Below are 17,692 nucleotides of genomic sequence, written 5' to 3'. Positions count from 1 at the left end.
ACACACACACACAGACACACACACACACAGACACACACACACACACACACACACACACACACACAAACACACGAGCGCGAGCACGCAGGCCGCAGCGGTGTGAGAGACCAAACATGGCCAGCACAATAGAGTTCAGGAAATACCAGCAGGAGAAGCAGATAAACGGAGGATATGGAAGCAGCCGACGGAGAAAAACACCAAGAGATTTCAGCAGAGCAGCTCAGAGTCCGACTGAGCATTTTAAAATAAATACAAACGAGTAACATAAGTGAAATGCTGTTCTTTTCATCTGATGCACACAACTGGACAGCCCTTTCTCAGTCCAGTCAGATTTAATCAGATTGGCTGATTTTATTTGATTTCCAGGAGTTTGAAGGCATGGTTTGTCGCTGTACACGGTCCTCCTGTCTCTGATTTGTCTCTCAATCTTTAGAAAGGATCTACAGCACCAAACACAAACGCTGCGGGAAACACTTGACAAGTCACGTCACAAAGGAATAATTTAGTGTCAGCATGTGTTGGCATGTACGCAAACGTCTCGCTAGGTTAATGTGCTCTAAAGAAAGTGCTTTGAAAACAGGACACCAAGCTATATTCGTGTGCAGAGGTTTACATCTGATCCTGCTTTATACACGTTTAACACTTAACCTCAATCACATCCAGTAATGACGCATACACACAGAGTGTACTCACGGCTCAGTGATCTCCAACCACAGCAACGGGCTGCAGTCGACAAATATCATACAGATAACATTTTGCAGAAAGTGTGAAAAGGTGCCACATGATAGTCTTAAAAATCCCCATGTAATGTTTTATGAACACATCTGTCTTTATTGTGTTGAAACAAACAGAAAATTGGGACAGGACATATTGAAAGGCTTATCTTTTTTAATTGATTAGAACAAAAACAAAATCCCACCAAACTCTTTGATTTGAGCTGGTCTTTAATACTCTTATTCGATCTCCACACACAACGAACAGCCAGAGTGAGTCATTCATGTAAAAAGTACACACTTACATATTTTAGCAACTACCGGAAGCTCTTTTCTTGGGAACAGCCTTGACTAAACGCTGTTTATCATTGCCAAACGCAATAGACATGATGCCAATCAGAGATCAGAGTCTGCATGTGGAAAGAGCATTTAAAAGGACATTTGAGCACCAACAGGGCTTTAACCTTCTGTAGGGCCGACCACCGAGTGACATTTCACCACCAGCGGCTTCACACGACTGCCTAATTACAGCATAAGAGGATTCATCCAAGTTCATTAGCTCATAGAACACATATAAACCTTGATTTAGAGATTTTCTGAAAACATGAGGGATTTGTGTGGAAAACTCACTGTTGCTCAATGCTAGGGTTTGCCAGGCGGTTACTATGAGGTTGCCAGGGTGTTTTGGTGGTTGCTAGGGAGCAGTGGCTGGTTCCCATGTTAGTTCTTACTGGCTGAAGTCAAATCTCCAGCCCAGTCTGTGAGGTTCTGCTCTCTAGATGGACTGAGTCAGGGACAATCGCGCAGATCTGATCATTCAGTGAAGCTCCAGCACAGCTCTCCTCAATGCTTCATTCACGTCTGGAGCTCAGATGAATGAGTTACGCACCAGTGTTGAATCCTTGGGCTTTGGGTCTTTGAAAATCCAGAATAATCCTGAGAAAGAGCAACAGAAACAGTTCTGCTCGCCTCAGCTGCCTTCTGTGTTTCAGCACTCATTCCTGTGGTCTACCTGTCTGTGCGCCAACAATCACATTTAACTGAGGAGCTGTGCACTAAAATGACAACATTTCAGAAGGGAAACATTTTTAGATGAGTTGAGATGAACACTGATCATTCACAAGCACTTTGCAAGTGTTGACAATTGCTGTTCTTTCCATCCCAGAAACGAAATGTATAACAGACTGTTTTCGAGAATATTAATAATGCAGAACTACACCCATCAACACTATCATATTTCTTTTTGCAGTTGAAGTTGGATTTATTTATCTCGCACAAAAGCAATGAGGATCTCCTTTGGGTGAAAGCATTAAACTCATTTTACTACAAAGAAAGGTCAAATCCTGCACATGGATTTTTAGAGGATTTTCACTACAATCGGCTGAGGGAGCAGAGCTGATGTGTGACTGCAGACGCATGAGAGATGATGGAGTTACTGGAGGAAGTGATGTCAGATAGAGGGTGTGAAGGTCTCTTCTGAACACAGAGAAGAGGGAAGTCGAGGTGAGCGGAAGTGAGAGTGAACGGGATAAAAACAGTAATCGGACACGTGTGTGGGGGGAAGTGTTCTCCTGTGAGAGGAAATATGAGCACTTCTTCATGACAGACCACAGTCCTAGACACCTACATGAGGAGCTAGAGCTGAGCCATCCACCAACCCATCAACTGTCCTCACATCTTCATCTGAGTGAAGGTCTGCGCATTCATAGAGAATGGCCTTGAGAAGAGAGAAATCCTTGTCTTTGTCTGAATGAAGAATCAGTCCAGGAAAATTAATTCAGATTCAAACATCCGCATAAATACACTGATAAATGCATCAGCAGCAGAAAATAAAACCATTGGAATTCACCACATCACAGGAGAATATATTTCATGGCCACTTGCAAAGGCTGAATTTTTTGAGGTGACCTCCGCCCGAATTCTCAGGCGAACTCTAAAAATAAGCCAGAAATCTCCCAAGATGCACTGCCTGCTCTGACCAGCCTAGTTCGAAAGAAAACAATACTGCTTCTTCTCAATCGGTCCCATCACTTGTGCAAGCAGCCTCAAACTGAGGAGCGCTCCATGCATTCGGGACCAGGTTTGGGCTCTGGACGGGCAGCTCGTGTGTCAATCACATCCGACTGAAAGCCACACAGACGGAATGTTTTCCCTTTCAACAACTCTTGGTTTCTTCCAAACACATCCAGTGATCCAGTGAAACATGAAGCAATTCTCCCTGAGGAGAACTTCAAATAAATATATAAACTAATTCTAACTCCTCATATTTCCCCTGCCTTTCCTTTGAATTGAGGTCCCACAGCGGTGCATGAGATCCAGAGCCAATTCACTCACTTCTGTGACATTCTGAGTCAAGCAATGTGAAGAGAAACTAGGCTTTGTTTTTTGGTGTAAAGTGTCAGTAAAGAAATTACTGTTTTAACTATTAGTCATATTTTAAAAAGTGAATAAAGTCATGGCAAAGATATAACATTTGGATACAAGTTTCTAAGCAACCTTTTTTATTGTGCACAATAACACAAGGAATGTACATAAAACAGATTCCATTCTGATTTCACGCTGAAAAACATCTGAGAAAAGAAAAAACGTAAATAAATAACACCTCATTAGCTTAAAGGTAACCCCAGGTATTAAGACTTGTATGGTTTAATGTCGCGTAAATACTGTCTCTTACCTAAATATGTAGTAGAAAACCCATGAAAGATTTATGTTATTTTAAACATCCACATCATTTTATACATATTTTGGACTCTGGGGGGCACCAGAAACGTCATGGCCATGTGCACGTGCCCCCTCAGATTTTTGAGCCAAGTGGATTTTGAATGCAGCTTCCAAAAGACAAATAAATAGCCTAATAATATTTTTATATTTGACACGATCACACCGGTGTGATTAGAACATTCAGTGCAGCACATCAGCAGCTGGTAAATTCAAATCTGCATCCGCGCTTTGGCTGGCGCTGAGCCGTCTTTACAGTGCTGCACATAATAACCAATCACACACGATTCTGTTGAGCTTATTAATGCAATGGCCAATCAGAGGCGTTCAGATGAGTCATTGCTGAGACGCTGGTGTTTTGTTCAGTGCGCGCGCTTGCTGACTGAATTCTGCTCTCTGGCGAATTCTCTCATCAGAAACAACAAAAGTGCAGATGTGCGAACGATGCAAGTACATTAATTTCCTAGTGTAAACAGCTTGAGTAATTATAATGGGAGATTTTGAGAGTGCTTGAACTCTGGCTAGACTGAAGTCAATGTAAATGTTCTTTGGTCTCTTTCTGTACAATGCAAGTGTTATAATTAGTAACTTAAAATGTTTTTATTAAATTCACGTTAAATACAAAGTCAGTCGTCTTAAAAATATTTTATGGCATGACACCCATATCTGGTACTTCAGTAAAAAGATGGGTTTTATGTGTAGTCAACAGATTACAGTAAAGTTAGGCTACTTTGCCCATTGCCCGTTATAGACCAACTAACATGATCTATAAAGGTTGATATTTGAGAATCGAGATATTTCATGATACATTTAACACGTTCGAATAAAAAAGGAAAAAGAGTAAGCTCTTTCAGTAGCTGTGGTCATCGTATCAGTATTTTATTTATCAGTCGTGTTGCAGTAAAAATATCAACAGGTAGCAGTAGCTCGAGTGCAACCATTACACATCATCGAAATAATGGCGCCCCCCCCATAGTCCAAAATATGTATAAAATGATGTGGATTTTTTAAATAACGTAAATCTTTTATGGGTTTTCTACTATATATTTCAGTAAGAGACATCATTTATGTTATATTAAACCATACAAGTCTAAATACCCGGGGTTCCCTTTAAATAAAACCATTTCTACCTGCAGAAATGTGTGTTCTTTCAGCAGTGCATCTGAGCCTCACTTGAGCACACACATCATTTCATTCAGGACACACACACACACACACACACACCAATCTATCAATGCACAATACAAAGAAATATAACTGAAAAGATCAATCAATTCTGAAATTAATTCAGAGAGAGAGAGAGAGAGAGACATTCACCTGATAAGGTAATTAACTACAATTGTTACCAAGTTAATATTTTCTGTGGTTTGGCTTATTCCCAGAAAGCCTGTGGGAATAAGTGTAACAGAACAGGCAATGAATTCATCTGCACCTCAAAATCATGATCCTCCATATCTGAAACTCACTTTAGAAGATGCTGCATCTAACAACACACAGACATGCTGAAGTCATTCACTGCAACTCAAGACTCACCAACTGAAAAAGAATGAATAGAAAAAGTAAAAAGTAAAAAATGATCATTCAAAATGTTTTGGCTGCAACAACAAGATGCTAATCAACTACAGATGATCAAACACAGAAGCCCAAAGGGAATAAATACTTCAGAATAAATGTTCAGCCTTAAACTCATTTTCCTCCACATCAGACTCACTTCAGCAGATGAAGGCTGATCTCGCGGCTGGTCTGATGGCTCCAGCATCATCTTTCTGTCCCGATGTGCTGCAGAGAGCTCAATAACTCTATTACACTCGGCTCAGATTTGCAGAGCTTTACGAAGCACAGCGGATTTCAGAGCTTTCCTGCTGATTACTGCTCACTCTACTCGAGCTGAGACAAGCTGACGTTTGTAAAGTAGCCTGTTAGCATGCAGAGCCACCCTCAGGATCAAACCTCACGAACTTGGAACACAACCAAATCATGACATCTTCATGCCTGATAACACTGGGCACATTGCCAAACACACTGGATCTTCAGCGCCTGCAGCAGAGCATGAATTCGGAAAATGAGTTTCTGAACCTTTGCCAGGGCGCTAACATGCTGTTACTAAAGTTCTCTGAGAGTTACGAAGAACATTTCTGTGCTACTGCAAGAGTGTTTCGGGCGGTTTCTAGGGTGTTGCTAGGTGCTCGCTGGGGAGTTCCGGGTGGTTTCTAGGGTGTTGCTAGGTGCTTGTGGGTATTTGACAGGGCTTTGTTATGCAGTAACTGATGTCTTGTGAGTGTTTCACAGTAAAAGTATAAAAAGTATATGGGTTTCTAGGTTGTTGCTAGGTGGTCACTGGAGTGTTCTGGGCGGTTTCTAGGTTGTTGCTAGGTGGTCACTGGAGTGTTCTGGGCGGTTTCTAGGTTGTTGCTAGGTGGTCACTGGAGTGTTCTGGGCGGTTTCTAGGTTGTTGCTAGGTGGTCTCTGGAGTGTTCTGGGCGGTTTCTAGGGTGTTGCTAGGTGCTCGCTGGGGTGTTCTGGGCGGTTTCTAGGGTGTTGCTAGGTGCTCGCTGGAGTGTTCTGAGCAGTTGGGCTCTGGACTGTGATTTTTTTTCCTACCGGTGTGATTAATTCCATAGTGTTTTACACCATGGTAAAGAGTGTGTTTGATCAGGACTGGAGCTAAACTCCACAGGACAAGTAGAGGACTAGAGTTAAAAAAAATGATTACAGGCAAACACTAGTAAACTTCAAACCATCAGATTCATCTACGCAGAAGAACAGTGCTGACGTAAAAACAATAGCAGAAAGTCCTCCAAAATTAACTTGCAGTTGTATGTTTCAGTCTCCAAATTTAATATCAGTCATTATGGATCCTAAATGGTATACATATCTATGTTTCAGGTTTACAAGAATTACAGCCCTCTTTTCTTCAGCTTACATAACTTTATTTGATTCCACTAATGGAGAAAACCATTTATGTGGCATGAAGCTTTATCTCTTGAGTACATCAGGGGAATATCTGTGGCAATGATAAACAGGTGTGTTTAGTGTGGGTTACCGGGATAAGAATGTCAATGCTAATGAATTAGTGGGTCAAAAAGAGTCAAGAGCATCTGTGGTCTGCAGTCTGCTGCTCTAATGGACTGTCTGCTCTGCTGAGACATTGACAATGACATTGTCGCTCCGTTTACACCTTTTGTTTCTCAGTTGGTCCAATACAGTCTCATCACAGAGTTGCTTCATGTATCTGGACATCGGTTAGGTGACTGAGCCTTGTCTGTATAGCTGTATGGAAATGTTTGATTCAGAAGTTTGTGAGTCTCATATCCTGACAGGACGTTCACCAGTTCTCTATATCTTTGGTTCAAGGTCAAGGCTTGCATTAACTTCATATTATTTGTGATCTACACAATAAAATTGTGTTTTTCTTCTAAACTTTATTTGCTTTCTTTTAATGTCATTCTCTAAAATGTGCAACTGACTAGATTAAATTACGCAGGCATGTTCAGCAGCATTTGAAAATGATTTTTGCTATTCATATATTGAAACTAGTTTCCAGCATGCTTCGCATGGGACTTATTGGGGAGAGTAAGTGTATGAAACTAACCTGCTGGAAGCCCTGATGCAAAACCTGAAATGCGATAAAGACTGATTAAGTTGTTTCATCTACAAGCAAAGCCTTTGGTTTGACGCAAACTACATGTAAGCCAACACAACACAAAACCATTTCTATCGTATGGTGGTGCCAGCATCATGCTTTGAGAAGGAAGGCAAATCTCTGAGGAACCTGTCTCAGTTTAGCAGAGATCTGCATTTAGGGTGAAGATTCGTTGTCCAGTGACTGCAGGAGTAAATCTACAGGTCCTGAATGTTCAGCACAAGCTGTGATTACTGACAGTAAGGTTTCAGCAGACACACGTACGCGTGTGTGTGTGTGTGCGTGCGTGTGTGTGTGCGTGCGCGCGTGGTGTGAGTGTGAGTGTGTGTGTGTGAGTGTGAGTGTGTGTGTAAGGTGACAGGAAGGGAAAACAGATTAAGCGCTTTGATGGCTGAATGAACAACACATGTTGGGCCTCTTACACACACTTCTGTCACATCTTTACCTCATTCATAAAGGCAAGCATTCATCTTGGATGCTTAGAGATATGTTTACAAAGATGCAATAGCAGGAGATGATACCAGTATATCATCATTCATCAAATGCTCTGCTGATAGATTTAGTGTTTGATCAAACTGCCAAACATTAATACATATTGATCTCTTTACTTTCAGGAAATAACAACAAACACAAAGCAACAGTATGAAATCAGAGAACCTGAACTACAGTGCATGGGTCATATGATGATGGTTTTTGTGCTCCTGGTCACTGCATGGAAACTGAAAAAGTATGGAAAAGAGCAGCATGAGCTTAAAGCAAACCTCTGCTTCATCTCACTGGGGTTCAGAATGTCATGAGTGTGAATAAACAACTGACTGGTGCGGTTGCATTTAGACAGTGAATAAATTGGTGTAAGTTCATGGAGTAGATATGTATTTTCCCAGAAGTATATCAGCATCTGCACAGGTATTTTAGTGTGTGATGGCTGGCAGCTTGTGCTGTATTTTTTTTGAGGTCTTCTGTAACTGTAAACACAGGGAATCGACTTTCAAGGGACCAAAACAACAAATCACATGCTCTGTCTGACAAAACCTGCAGACGCATCAGATAACTGTCTGTGGTCACATCATGCATTCTCTCTCTCTCTCTCTCTCTCTCTCTCACACACACACACACACACACACACACACACAAAGTAGTGTGTTTGTGCATCAACATCCAGACAGATGTGAAGGTAATGTGAGTCAGCCAGAAGAAACACACTAAAGTGGTCATGAATGTCTTCGTTAAGTTCATTAAGCGCCTCAGTGTGGCTCCACATTCCACACACAGGTCAGCCGGAGGCTCCCGGTCACATGACACGAACTCGTCCTTTAGCATCACTCCTTATGTTTAACATCTCAATGGCCTGTTGTTCTAATCGCCGCAGTGTTGAACGCATCCATTGGACGGATTATGGTTCTTCAGAAAATCCAGTTCTGATTTTTACTAGGGTTGGGCGATGTCTCATCAAACTGGTATCAGCAGTATGTCAGCCATTGGCGATGGATGATGGCATTGTCTACTAACCCAACCCTAATTTTTACTGTTAATAAAATGATCGATGATCCATTACACATTGGTGTCTTTTATCTCACTGTTTTTGCGAACCTGCATTACAGTGATGTGAGCACAGCTGTGGTAAATCCCTGTATAACACTGAACACACTGTAGCAGCTCTCAGGGCTTCTGTCGCCAGTGTCTTCCAGGGTTGTGTTGTAAAATCCTGTTCAGAAGCAGCAGGGATCTAGGCCTGTCGTCCAGTGTTACATCCAGCACGTTTACTGCCTCCTGTCGCTGCCGGGCACATCTGGAGGCGTTTAGGGCACAGCTGTAGCTCCACACCCTGTCTGTCACTCCACCAGTCCACCACAACGCCAATCCAGTCTGAAACACGACCTCCAGTCCAGTGTCATTCCAACAATACAATCAGTTATTTACTGAAAAAGCAGATAATCTACAACCAGTTTTACCTTTTGGTATTAAAGATTGAAGAACTAGTCAAACCTGATGTAGCAATAAACATATCTAACAGTAGTATGATGTCAAACTGAAGTCCAGTTATCAACTCAAACATCAAGAATAAAGAACGGAATGTTTAAAAGTGTGACATTACTTCTGAATTATTCGGCACATTGGACATCAAAGAGCTAACCGAGTGCCATGCATCGTGGGTTAAAGTCATACTGCACATGCAGCAGGTGGCTGATGTCAGTCAATAAAATGAACATGACATACTAAAAAGATGAAAAAGTGTCATGGAAATGGAGCTGAAGTGAAAGGGAACAGCGTCTCTCTGATAGAAGAGGTCAGGATGGCTCCAGTACACTGGATAAACTGTGCATACAGAACATTTGCATACTGCAGAACAGTAGATCAGCAATATGCTGTTATGAAAATTCCCTCTATCACAGCACGACATCATTTGGATGACAAGCATTTCTCAAATTAGACATTTGAAACTCCATTTTGCCTGATTGGTCACTTTCAAACCACATGCCCAACACTATCCAGCGGCAACCCAAAACAACTGCTGGTTGGCCGTCTGATGTAGCGCTCGGTGCCTGCCGGATCTCCTGGGGTCGCACAGAGCCATGAGAACCAGGCTGGGGTATATTTATAGAAAAGCCTCTGTAAGGCAAGCCTCTTTGGGTGTTCACAGGCATTCCAGAGTCATTCCAGACCACAAGACCCGGAATGAGCCAGAGAAACGACAGACGGTAGGATGGAGCCGTTCTGTGAGTCCATCTGTGCAGAAACACACTCATGCATGTACAAGAAAATAATCCGTTTTCATGATTATTATTATTATGTTGCAATATGTTAATATTTCATATATTAAGCTGTAATACCTCTTAGAAACCCAATTGCAGGACAATTCATATTATGAGTTTTTTTATGTATTGTTTAAAATGTAATACAAATTAAAATAAAGCAAAGACAAGAGTTACTGATGTTACCGAGCGACATGGACAGCTGTGAAATGAAGGTCGTGGTTGTTTTGCATGATGTCCATAATGTGATGAAGTAACAGCATCATTATTTGATGATGGCAACACAAACTGGAGTGTTTAAGAAGGACCGTAAATAACATCATTCTGTCTAGTCCTCATTGATCAAAGCTACAACACAGTTCTTATTCGCCAGTTTCACTTTAATTTTAAGTTTCAAACATTTCATGGACCGAAAGCTAGAGTTCACCAGCTCTGTAATAAGAAGCATGTTAGAAAGTCATATTGTAATATCCACAGATGTTTCTAAAATAAAAGCACAAACACACACACACACACACACACACACACACACACACACACACACACACACACACACACACACACAAGAGTGTCTATCTGCAGACATATATTACATAATTCAACATTACAACACATATTTGCATGTACCCATCTGTTGGGGACTTTTTTGTGCAATAAATACAGATTTTGTAATCAGAAAATTTTCTCTGCAGCCATAATCCAGTAAAAATCACAATCATTATTTAATCCTCCTAAGCAGTGTTGGTAACACATTACAAGCAACATGAGTTACATAATCAGATTACCTTTTTTTCAAGTAACTAGTAAAGAGTAGAGTTAGTTTTTCATATCAGTAACACCAGAACATGCTCTTCTGTGCTCATGTTGAGAGAATCAGGAGTGAGTTCAGAAGTGTTGTGAACATGGTGTTACTGTAGTTCTAGACTAAGATTCAGTATTCCTCAAAATGAATAAAAACATAAAATTCTTATTGCTGAAGAGTGTAATACTTTCTTATTCTGCGTTCTATTCTTCAAGTGCCCTTTACTGTACAGATGTTAATTTATATTTCCTTCAGCCTGAGGCTTATTCATTTCACTTTTGGTGTGAAAGGCCTTTTACATTTTTTTATTAAAAACAAACAAACAAGCCCAGTGCAGATGAGAAAAAGCAACGCAAAAGTAATGTAACATTCCCTAAAAAGTAACTAAGTAACACAATTAGTTACTTTTTATGGAGTAACGCAATATTGTAATGCATTACACTTTTAAAAGTAACTTTCCCCCAACACTGCTCCTAAGGATATATAGATGTTCGACTCCAGTAACCGCTGGCTTTTATAATGCTGTCAAAACATATCATGTCATTTCATCCGACACACAGGGCCCATTTACTTGGTTAGGAAACAGCACTTCAATCTGACACTACATTTACAGGAAGTGTAGATGATAGACAAGAGTTTAACTACACTGTTAAACATTTTAGTGTGAAATTACAGTATATTCCAGGTTAATGATTGTATTACTTTCACAGTAATTTCACAGTTGTACTTCTCTTGTATCTAACTGCACTCTCGGACATTTCTTGTAAACAAACAGCATCATACTGTGTTTCTACAGTGCAGATGTACTATAAAGGTTCCCATCATGCAATGCAGCATGAATAGATCATGCTGTAGAGTTTTTTTATCCTTGTTGGTTTAATTTGTGTTATTGAACTTGTTTTTGGTTCATTTTTAGCAGTTTGTGTTGGTTTACTCTGTAATGTTGGTTTATGTTGTAGTGTTGGCTTTATTTGTTGAGTGTTACCATTGGTGTGTTTAGTATGTTGAGGATTGATGTCATATCTTTCAAAGATGTTTCTCAGCAGTTGCTTCACTCTCGTGAACGATCCGTCCACAAACAGTTATGAATGTGATATAAGTTTTTGATTAATCTTCATGCTTAATAAAATATTCATGTTCATGCTAATAATAGACTTTCTTAAAGTCAGGCAATTCACTTATTTCATATTCTAGCTTTTCATCATTTTAACAAATGTTTTCATTTGTCACACTTCTGACATGACTAGATCAGAAATTTGAATATGGATATACAAGGTCAAAGAGCCCAAACAAATCACTGATCACCATTATGGAGACTTCAAAACAATTACAACAGTAAACAACTAATTAAAGACTTTCTAATGTGAGTTCACAGTAAATCAAGAGCAGTAAATTACTGTGATGCTAGCATCGTTCTGCTGTCATTTGTAAGAAAATGACTCAGCATGCATTGATTTCACAGTAATTTATTGTAAAATAATACTCTTTAATCCTGTAAATTCCTGGCAATTGTTTTTACAGTTGAGTGAAAGTCTAGAGGAGGGTGGAGAGATGCTGAGGCGTGACGTCATCACTCATAAAGCCTGCATTATAGACGCTTTTGTTGATGTGGTATTTAAAGCCGCGGCTGTACTGGGTGCACAGGTTTGAGAGGTTCTGGGAGGAACTGCTGGGTGCTTCCAACACGCCCGCTGAACTGAGGACACTTAAGGACAGAGAAACACACAGAGTGTAAGTGTGTGTGCGAGTCAACGTGCAATATAGGCAGGAGCTGCAGGCATCAAAGACACACACACGCGGCTGTACAGTAGGAACATATCTGCGGTCAGAAGCCGTCTGCAAATCCAAAACTGGATGGGATGACATCACAACCTCAGAGTTGGCTTCACTGCAGCTTTGGGCCTTTTTCTGTGTTTATTGCACTAGAAGCACCACAGAGAGATCACCACCACACCCAAAAGAGACGAGCAAAGGCAAAACGATCACCAACATCCACCGTGGAGAGAGAAGAGCGCATACTAGACTGCGGATGCTACAAATAGCATGTTATTGTAGAGCGGTTTGTCATCGGTGGGTTCGGCTGGTTTATGGTGGGTTGTGATTCCAGCCAGTAGATTGAAAACAATGATGCTAAACCATTCCTTTAGCTATAACATACAGAAAACTAATTTTATTTTCAGAGTCGGAGCATGTTTCCATCTTTGCTTTACTAATGGAGCAGAAAATACAAATGAGGAAACAGAGATAATATTATTACAAGCAAAGAACAACAACAGCAAAAGATCACAAAACTGTTTAATAGCTTTACTGTTTGTCTTTGAGAAGAAGCCTGCTGGGAGTTTCAGAAGATCTCAATAGTTTCTCAAAGTGTGTGTCCGTCAGATGTCAGATGAGGATCTCAAAATGAACTCAAACGTTCCACGACTTTACACAGCTGATTCATTTATAGCTCAGCGCTTACACTGCGTGTCAACTAGGATGGCAGTACTTGTGTACCAGCGGGATGCATTAAAACATGCCAGCATGAACATGTAAAATAAACGAGATGCTCTTGACACCAACACACTGTTTGTCCACAGATCAACAAATTCAAACACAGCTGCAGAGCCATGTGTCACTCAGTCACCAGAGCATGCTGGGAAACAGAAGAGCGGACGCTCATTCAGAATCTGCACTACAGGAGCAGCTCATCATGTGGGCAGGTATTGAACTGGTGTTCATGTGAGAGCAGCATTCCACAGGAACCGGACAGGAACGCTCGGAATAAGAAAAACTGGGTTCGGTGAAACCAATGACCAAACCCTCTCTTGAGCAACAGCAGGAATGAGAAACTGCTCAGGGTTTATTCACAGCATGAGAACTCATCTCTCATCATAAGAATGGCCTGATAGCGTGAGAGAAACAGCGCACTACCACACTGCTCATACTGGACAACCTTCAACATCTGCCAGACATGCCATGCGGTACACCATGCATCCCATAATGCACTTATTTTCATTTACTGTATTTATTTCTGGGCCTGCAGCTGGACGCCACTCACTGAAAGAAGCATGCAGCAGAGAAGGTCACGTGACAACACTGTGGCACGTCTGAACAGAGGGCCGTCATCATGCGTAATGCAGTTTGCATTTGGGGCCACCAATTTGGTTATAGCATCACTATCTTAAACAGTCTGCAGTATGAAGTACAGTATGAGCAGTACAGTGTGCTACTGTTCATGATCCTGGGACAGAGGAGTTACATTAAACTCTCCTTCATAAATCACCACCTGAAGCACATGTGAACGCTGGCTTACCTCATCCTCTGATCAACGGGACGGTTCAACCGGAGGGATGGATCCCACAGCACGACCAACCCAGAGAGAAAGAGAGCAGAGAGCACAGATCAACACACTTCAACCTGTTATAAATAATGCAAATATGATGTCAAAACAAGACACAATACGACTGAACTCCATAATGAAGTAAACAGAATGAACTGAGAGCTTTGTCTGGATTGCTGTCGTGTGATGTTGGACATGAAAACAGCAGCAGATCCTGAGTTTCAGCTCCGCAGGCAGTGCCATAAAGCGCCTTACGCTGACCGATTTAATGTGTTAATCCCTCATGTATGGAGAACACATGCTCTTCTGGAGCTTACAGAGTCCTTCACGCTACTTCAGAAAAGAAACAGAACATGGATCCATGTCATTTACTAAAGAGTTTTAGATCCTCAAGGAATTTTAATCGAACAAGAAAAGGAGAAAAGCATCTGCAAAAAGAACATTACACTTTTGAAATGTGGTAGCACAGTATTTAACAGTCCTTACAATTCAGTAACTGGGTAATAAGCAGGTACTAACCATCATAATCTTAATCCGCAGTAAACTCATGCAGTTACCTTAGGTTACTTCTTCCTTGCATAAGTACACTCTACGTATACAGTGCATGTGCTGTAAAATAAAGTGTAAAAAGTAAAAAGCGTGAAAAAAGCTTCTCTTTTGAATCCTCAGTACACTTGGCCTAGAGCAGCGGTGTCAAACCATCTAGCTTTCAAATAAGCCTAAAGGACCTGATTAGTTGGATCAGGTGTGTTTAATTAGGGTTGAATCTAAAGTTTTGACACCCCTGCTCTAGAGACTTTCACTGTTAATATAATTCTGTTCTGTTTCTACAAAGCACAGAGTCACTGCTGTAAATATATTCCTGCTATCTGAGCTGTATGTGCATGAATATGAATCCAGATGATGGTGAGCTCTACTCATCGACGTCACTGATAGTATTCCAGTGTCACCTGCTGCGGCCAAATCAAACCCATATCCGTCTCTCGCACCCGTTTTACACATTTCTCTATTTCTGCAGTTCACGGACACAAATCTAAGCAGAGATGTGTTTTCCGAGCGCCGTCCGCCAAACACTAGCCCAGGAATGCTAGCCGCGAGCTCCTCTAAGCGATCTGGCATCTGACCGCAGACTGCACTCACAACTGTTGATTCAGCTGCACTTCAGCGTGTCTTCCTGACCACGAGGGGAATCACAATGCTCCAGCAGGAGGTCTGTGTGTTGGGTCATTTCTTATCAGGTTTAGTGGATCAACTAGTTGCGTGTCTCGGTTCCATGTTGAGAGTTTGACTGCTGTAAGCAGCACTGGACCCGATGACTATGTTCAGAAGCGAAGAGTAGCATGCTGCAATATACTCTCATCTCTGTTGGCTATTTTTTTAAATAGCATGTAAAACACTGTACACATTATGCAATCATAAAAAACATTCAAACAGCAGTACAAGGGCAGTGCATTGTGGGATACAGCATCTCAGCTGTATTCAGTACGGAGTCAGTGTCTGACTGTCTGTTGTTTGTGCAGGAGCAGCGTGAGGCTTTATCAGAGGCATCGATCCTGCAGATGGTCAACAGTTAGTGTGCTTCCTTTTCCCACTCTTCTCTCCACAGAATCGTGACGTAAACACGTCTCCTCTCACTGCATCATGTCAACCAGTGCTGCTGAAATCTGAAATCTCCACTCTGTTAAGGGAACATAGTGAGCATCGATGCGCCCTGCTTAACGGTGCATTGTGGGAGTTTTTAGGGAGCGAACGTTACAGCACACTGGAAGGATACTGTGATTAAAACGGCCCTTAAAATGGCCCCTAGTTTCTGAAGTGTGCAGTCACTGAACACTTAGCTAGCCCATAACACGATGAGAGTTGAGGAGCTGCCAAAAAAAAAAAGGCAGAGCACCGAAAGCACAATGAAAGAACAATAACTCACGTCTGGGAATGTATTGATAGTCCACGCCTGCATACCTGCGCTTCACTCAGTACAGTACACACTCTCGACGCATGAGAACACTGCAGAGATCACCAGGGCAGGGGAAGGATGTGCTGCATGAGATTATTTCATAAAATCATGTTTTTCTGAAAATGTGTGTCCTCGATACTTATGTTATGTAGTAACTGTTTGATCAAAACAACTAGAATATGAATATTTGCCTTGCCTGGAAATTTGAAGGTGATATACTGCAGTGTTCTGGCTGGTTGCTATGGTGTTGCCAAGCAGCTGCGACATGCTGGCTGGTTGCTAGGTGGTCGCTAGGATGTTGCCAGTGCATAGATGATTATGACTGTTAAAAGCTGCACTTGAAGGGGAAAAAATACATGCTGATCTCTGAATAATTATGTTTAAATACAATGTCAGTCAAGCATGAGGCTGCAGATCATCGTGTGGAACAGTGTGTCTGTAAAGAGAATCAGTCTCTCCTGACAGCATGAAGCAGTCACAGAACTCTCTGATCTGACAGCATGAAGCAGTGGAGATGAGCAGCGCTGTGTGACTGTGTGTAAGCACGCTTCTTCAGTGAACGCACCAGAAACAGTTCTTAACTTCTCTTGGTTTCAGTCAGTGTTTTCAGGTGCTCTCAGCAGTGAGCAGCGCAGCTCGGCTCTAGGAATGCGACACAGTAACACAGGCTGAGACTCACCGTGGCTGAAGAGCGCAGTCCTGAAGCGGTTGTTGACAGCCGAGTTTTCCATCGCTCGAAAACCGACAGACCCTTTCGTGTCTAGATACTCCTCTCGGGTAAATGCAGCGGCTCCCGCGGCAGACGGACGGCTGTATCTCAGCGCAGTGAGCTGACTGACCGCGTCCGCGCAGCACTGAGCGCTTTAAATGCGGCTCCACGCCGCCGTGACGTCACGCACTGCCTCCCGCTGACGTCACGCGCGCCTTCAAAACAATCGCACATGCGCGAGCCAAACACAGCCTGTTCTGTTTAGATCTGTGGTAATCAGCATCATAATAACAATATAATACGCAGTTATTAGTATAACTGATATGACATCATTTTCATGACAAAGTACATTTTCCCCATATTCTTATCAAATGAATGCAAAATACAAATTAATAAATAATGACCAGTTTATACATAAATAATAAGGGGGAGGGTAGGGTAATAGTCAGTTTTAGTACCATTTAAATATGCAATGGATTATCAAAATTAAAACGACATAAAGAATATAATATTTTAAGGAAATTATTATTATTAACATATTAAGGAAAAAATAAAAAAGTTATTGTTTTAGACACGTGTAGCCTTGCATTTTAATAAATGATGTTATATAGACGAGTAAATAGTAATAAATGAACACATGACCATGATCATGGTTATCAGTATTATCACGGTATTGTTCAAATGTGTTGGAAATGTTCAAAAAGTACTTATACACACAATAAAATTAAGAGTTTTATGTTGAAAACCAACAAACAGCAAATAAAAGTAGCAGCACTATGCACTTTTTGTTTGCATAAGCACTAAAATATGAATAATTCTTCTGTATCAGGCTTTATGGAGAGAAGATGAAAAGCAAATCATGCCATCGAAACTTTTCTGAAGACAGTCGGTTCCTTGTGCATTCATAATTAATTCAATCATACATTCTGTCATTTAATTTCTTTCAGCCTTCGTTCATCTTTTCACACAAAATGAATCATATGCTGCATGTTGCTGCTGCTAATTTTGCTTAATGCTGAGTAGTATTTATTTTTTCATTTATTTTTATTTTTTATTTTTTCCGTTTTTGCAATAATTG

The 17,692-nt window shown here is 41.2% G+C and overlaps 1 protein-coding gene across 2 annotated transcripts in view; it reads right to left on the bottom strand.

Annotated features, from left to right (window-relative positions):
* The window catches only part of LOC107663739 (septin-4-like), a 50,307-nt gene extending 33,555 nt beyond the window's left edge, over positions 1-16,752 (bottom strand). Inside the window, exons 1-2 of one of the 2 annotated variants that reach the window (XM_016454038.1) lie at positions 16,585-16,752; positions 13,925-13,932 (exon numbers count right to left, since the gene is read on the bottom strand). In XM_016454038.1, coding sequence (XP_016309524.1) covers positions 13,925-13,932; positions 16,585-16,636 — 60 coding nt within the window. In that variant the 5' untranslated portion in view covers positions 16,637-16,752. The remainder of the gene's footprint in view (positions 1-13,924; positions 13,933-16,584) is intronic. The other variant, XM_016454044.1, reaches the window with a different exon arrangement.
* Positions 16,753-17,692: the final 940 nt, after the last annotated feature.

The sequence above is a fragment of the Sinocyclocheilus anshuiensis genome, unplaced genomic scaffold (genome assembly GCF_001515605.1).
Source record: "Sinocyclocheilus anshuiensis isolate Anshui unplaced genomic scaffold, SAMN03320099.WGS_v1.1 scaffold2827, whole genome shotgun sequence".
NCBI lineage: Eukaryota > Metazoa > Chordata > Actinopteri > Cypriniformes > Cyprinidae > Sinocyclocheilus > Sinocyclocheilus anshuiensis.
This window is presented reverse-complemented; position numbering and strand designations above follow the sequence as displayed.